At 44.6% G+C, this 5171-nt stretch overlaps 1 protein-coding gene across 4 annotated transcripts; it reads left to right on the top strand.

Annotated features, from left to right (window-relative positions):
* Positions 1-224: 224 nt before the first annotated feature.
* Positions 225-4361, top strand: LOC134020869 (beta-1,3-galactosyltransferase 2-like). 4 transcript variants are annotated; one of them, XM_062461178.1, is made up of 3 exons: positions 226-499; positions 2402-2538; positions 2572-4361. In XM_062461178.1, exons 1-3 carry the CDS (start codon positions 482-484, stop codon positions 3464-3466), a joined length of 1050 nt encoding a protein of 349 aa, XP_062317162.1. In that variant the 5' UTR covers positions 226-481; the 3' UTR covers positions 3467-4361. The 4 variants fall into 4 exon arrangements, with proteins under 4 accessions (XP_062317161.1, XP_062317162.1, XP_062317163.1 ...); XM_062461179.1 differs by adding an exon at positions 1527-1610 and having other exon boundaries at positions 228-499; positions 2188-4361; XM_062461177.1 differs by having other exon boundaries at positions 225-499; positions 2402-4361.
* Positions 4362-5171: the final 810 nt, after the last annotated feature.

Raw genomic sequence — 5171 nt, forward strand, 5'->3', positions numbered from 1 at the left:
TCAAGCAGACATACCAACCTGCAAAAACTCATTTCAGAGAGGTGGCTTCGCGGCTATTTCCTTATATGCAAACAGACTCTCTAAACATCTTCTATAAAAGGAAATGTCCCTCAGGCAGTTCCTCAATCTAGAAAACGTCTCAGTTCAAATAACAAAACCTCAAAAAGAAACCAGACACTCCAAACTGAAGCTGGTGTGAGACGAAGGGGCGTGGCTGTGTGTGTTAGTGTGTGAAGCGTGGGTGTCAGATTAACCATAGATTCAGAGAAGCTGGAAAGGAAGAGTACTGAGGAGATATATACATAGTTATCTACAATAGGGATAACAAAAAACATTTACATAGATACATTGCTACAATATACATAGTGACAATACGGTTCAGTCTACGGAATAATATCCTGTGGATCCAGGAACTTGAAGTCCTAAGGTGAACTGGAGCTGAGCATGTACCACTCCACGAGTACTCTGCCTGCCTAGGAGGATGACAGGGAATGTAATGGTGAGTTTACTTGAACTGTTCCAACTGTTAATGATGATAACGTTCTGTGGTGTGTAACAATGAGAGTCTGTGTGACGGGTGTCTTAATCTGGTCTCGGAGTCAGGGGATAAGAAGGAAGTTAGTTAGTTAGCAGATTTAGAACATTTGCAGGAGCACAGAGTTTAATGTTTGACTAATTATTATATTTGAACTCAAATGTAGCCAACTTCATGAAGGAGAGAAATTTCTTCATTCTTCATGCAGTATTTTGTGACGGTGACCCAGAGGGACCTTCAGGTCTCAGCTTGCTCATGTGTACACTACAAAACTGCACCAAACCAGTTTAGAAAGTTCATGTTACAACATGCTGGAAATGGCACAGCTACAGCAAAACGATTGTGGTGTTGTGTCTTGGAGGAAGATGGTTGGGTTATAAAAACATCTACATATACACTACCGGTCAAAATTTTTAGAACACCCCAATTTTGATTGAAATTTAAGCAGTTAAAGTCCAGTGAATAACCTGAAATGGGACAAAGATAAGCGGTAAACTGCCAGAAGTAAAACATTTTTTTTTTTTTAAAGGTTTAGGTTCTTAAATTAACAAAGGAAGATAGACAGACCATTATAACCCTTAAAAGTGTATGTATTTTCTTTACATTTACATTTAGCAGACGCTCTTATCCAGAGCGACTTACAGTAAGTACGGGGACATTCCCCAAGGCAAGTAGGGTGAAGTGCCTTGCCCAAGGACACAACGTCAGTTCGCATGACCGGGAATCGAACTGGCAACCTTCGGATTACTAGCCCGATTCCCTCACCGCTCAGCCACCTGACTCTTTAGACTATAGTGAGTACAGTTTCCTACACCAACTGGAGGAAACTCTGACAGGAAGAGGTCTAGCAGACCCAAAGCCACAACAGAATCACAAGACAAGTTTCTGAGTCAACAGTTTGCGTGATAGACGGCTCACAGGACAACAGCTTCAAGCACAGCTTAACACTGGTCGAAGTAAGCAAGTCTCATTGGTAGCACTTTTGGTTCAGGGTGCCACTTTCTCTGTGGAAGTTGCCGACTCTGGATCCAGCAAAAGAGCCCCCAAACCATCAATTTCAACCATCAACTGAGATGTGCCTACTTCGACCAGTGTTAAGCTGTGCTTGAAGCTGTTGACTCTCAGAAACTTGTCTTCTGATTCTGTTGTGGACCTCTTCCTAACGTACATTACGTACCAGTAGTGTACGTATGTACAGGCAGACAATGTACAGGCACGTACCCTATAAACCCTGCATCTTGGTCTCGACTTGCTAGCTCTGTTGCTTCACAGGGCTAAGAGAAGCAAGCTCCCCTGTGTGTCTAGATACATCTTTATCAAGTAGTGCACAGAGTCGATGAAGTCAAGGACGTTTTTTTTGCTTGCGCATGTAGCAAGGAGACAAGGTATGGTGGTACAAAGTTGTCTGAACACTCTGTCTAGCTGATATCAGAATCAGAAAAGGGTTTGCCATGAAAGTTTGCACAGACAAGGAATTTACTTTGGCAGGAAGGTGCATACATTCAACATATCATAAATCTTGATAGTGTTTATCCAAAGTTCTCACGCGTGACTGTTTATCCTAAAGTTCTTGTGTGTGTGTGTCTAGGAGTTTTGACCCTGCTAAGCTTAACAAATGACATGCTCAGTTAAAGATGTAAGATGAGGGTCAGCATGTTTAGGTAACTTAATTTTACCTAGAGTTCATTTGGGGGGATCCACTTTCCTGCACTCAAGGAATGCTGAACACAGTATCCTTTTATGTAGTATAAAAGGTTATATCCTTTGACACACTCTAGCTAGGGTGCTGTTGTCATACAGTAGATCAATAATAGATACACATGTCTGATCAATAGGTTCCCTGATCAAGCGGTTCTCTGTCTCCAGCCAGGTGGCTCTACAGCCTGCTGCACGCACCGGGTTCTCCGATTAGCATGGCTGTGCGTGCTGCTGCCAATAGCTGCAGGCATGGTCTTCATCCTGGGGTACCTGAGCCTCAATGGAGTCGATCCCCAGCCCAGGAGGTCTTACCATGTGTCTTATCCCCAGCCCAGGAGGTCTTACCATGTGTCTTACCCCCACCCCTATCACTTCATCCTGGACGAACCGGACTGCTGTCTAGGGGACCAGACCCCCTTCTTGGTTCTGATGGTGCCGGTGGCTCCAGGTAACCTGGTATCCAGGCAGGTGATCCGCAGGACCTGGGGGAAGGAGGGTGTGGTTCTGGGCCGGGCGGTGCGTGTGTTGTTCCTGCTGGGCATGCCAGGTGGGGCGGGGGTGGAGAGGCAGCAGGAGGAGCTGAAGACGGAGAGCCTGGAGCACCACGACCTGCTGCAGAGTGACTTCCTGGACAGCTACTTCAACCTGACCATCAAGACAATGGTGATGCTGGAATGGCTGAGCTCTCGCTGCCCCAACGCCTCCTACGCCATGAAGGTGGACTCCGACATGTTCGTCAACGTGCACAACCTGGTCAGCATGCTGGCTGCCCCAGACACACCCACCAGGAACTACATCACGGGTCAGATTGCCCGCTTCAGCCCTGTCCACAGAGACCCCGCCTCCAAGTGGTACCTCCCCACAGAGGCGTTCCCTTCCTTCATCTACCCCCCCTACGTCATGGGTTTCTGCTACGTGTTCTCCCTGGACCTACCCGGACGGATCCTAGAGGCGTCTCGCCACGTGCAAGCGGTCCACATCGAGGATGTGTATGTGGGCATGTGTCTGGAATACATTGGCGTCCTTCCCACAAACCCGCCCGCCAGCGATTTGTTCAGTGATAAGGTGTTGGCATACAGTCACTGTAGGTATAGCAGTCTCATCGCTACCATGACCAGCGGCTCTGATTTACTGATGGGGCTGTGGGAGGACTTTCAGAAGCCTGGTCCCTCGTGCCCTCCTTCCTGGCGGCATCTGTTGATCCAGGCCTTGCACCGAAACTGGTCCACTTAACTTATAAAGAATTGATTTCCATTATGTTGCTGAAATCTGCTGGCTCCAAGCTAGCTAGTTTGGCGGTGAGTATATTGAATAAGCCTAGTTAAAAGCAACACTGTCAACATTTCACTTTTATGTTATCTATAGTTACAGCTCAGTGGTGGAGCATTTGACCGCAAGATGTTGCAGATTCAAAGCCCCTCTATACATTAAATAAGACAAAAGCTTAATTGAAAGCACATTCATGATTATGTTTTAAGAACAGAACATTTCAAGATTGCCTCATCATACAACCACCACCAATATAACCACCAAAAACATTCTAAACAGGAAGTAGCAATCTTATCTCCTCCCCTCCCTCCCCCCTCCTGCCTGGGCTTGCACCTCCTCCTACGTCTGCATCAGGAACGAAAGAGTCCTAGGTGACATTCTTATCAATGCTAGATTGTCTAACATTGTCAAATGCAACATTGCATAAACATTTATTTAAACATTGCTGCTATAAATGAAATCCATTTTTATAATAATTGTGTTGGTCCGTTACATTTGATGTATTCATTTACTGTATTAGACAGAACTATCACACATGGTGTCCAAGAAGTAGACCCTCCAAGTTGCAGATGTTGCTACATCGCAGTCTGTATTTATGAAGCAGTTTTATTTTGATTTATTCTATAATTTCTGTCTTGATCAGTGATAAATGCCTGTGTTTTGTTGACTATATAGTTGTATATATTTGCTGTTATTGTTTTATGTGTTATTTGTTTGAAATGTGGTCCATAGTAGTTTTTTTGCAGCTGTTCTGGGCCAAAGACTCAGGGCGACTTTCATGTCAAATTAAGATTTAATCAAGATGATTAAATCACGGACAGTCAGTCTGTATTAAAACAATAAAATATAGTTCACTCTGCTTGATTATCTCTGCTGATTCTCTATCTCTGGCTGGTTACACCTCTCTTGCGCAAGATTATTTTGTGCTGTGTACCTGTGGAAAGAGGAATGATGAAACATAATTCATGGGAAAGAGAGTAAAGAGAGGATGTAAGGAGAAGAAGAGCAAGTCCGCACCTGTTCTGAAGAAAGAATGGTGGGAGATTCCAGAGAAAGACTGAGAGAAAAAGCAGAAAGAACAAAAGATCAAAGAGAGCCTGTAACAGAAAGGTCTGTGGGGATATTTTACAGACCCACAGAGAAAGATTTTCTTTGAATGGAGATTCTGGAAGCCTACATTGGATATTACAGCCATTAGTCAGAGAGATTTAGATTGGATCCAGCAGGGCACCAACAACAAGATGGAACTGAATTGAAGTTCTGTATGAGTGGAGATAATGACTCTGGTTGACAGCCAGTATCTAAACACTCGCATCCTATATCAGAAAAAATCTGATGTTGCTGCATGATTGTTGGAGTAGTTCGATCCAGGTGAAGTCTCTAATGGAGCTTAATGTAATACTATGTTTTCCTCAAATACTGCAACAATTTAAGTATGTACAGTTAGCTCACCTATTATCCAAAGGTGAGAACGTGCATGTGTGTGCGTGTTTACGTGTGTGTTTGTGTGTGCGTGTGCTGACTAAGCAGTTGGCATCCCCCAGAGATCACATGGAGGCTCCATGTGAGACTAGTTACCATGGGAACCCAGGCTCCTGTTACCCTCTCCAGCCCCTCCCCAAAGGTGATCACCTGTAAACACACCAACAAGCCAACATCAGCGGGAAAC

Source organism: Osmerus eperlanus, chromosome 5, assembly GCF_963692335.1.
Source record: "Osmerus eperlanus chromosome 5, fOsmEpe2.1, whole genome shotgun sequence".
Lineage (NCBI taxonomy): Eukaryota > Metazoa > Chordata > Actinopteri > Osmeriformes > Osmeridae > Osmerus > Osmerus eperlanus.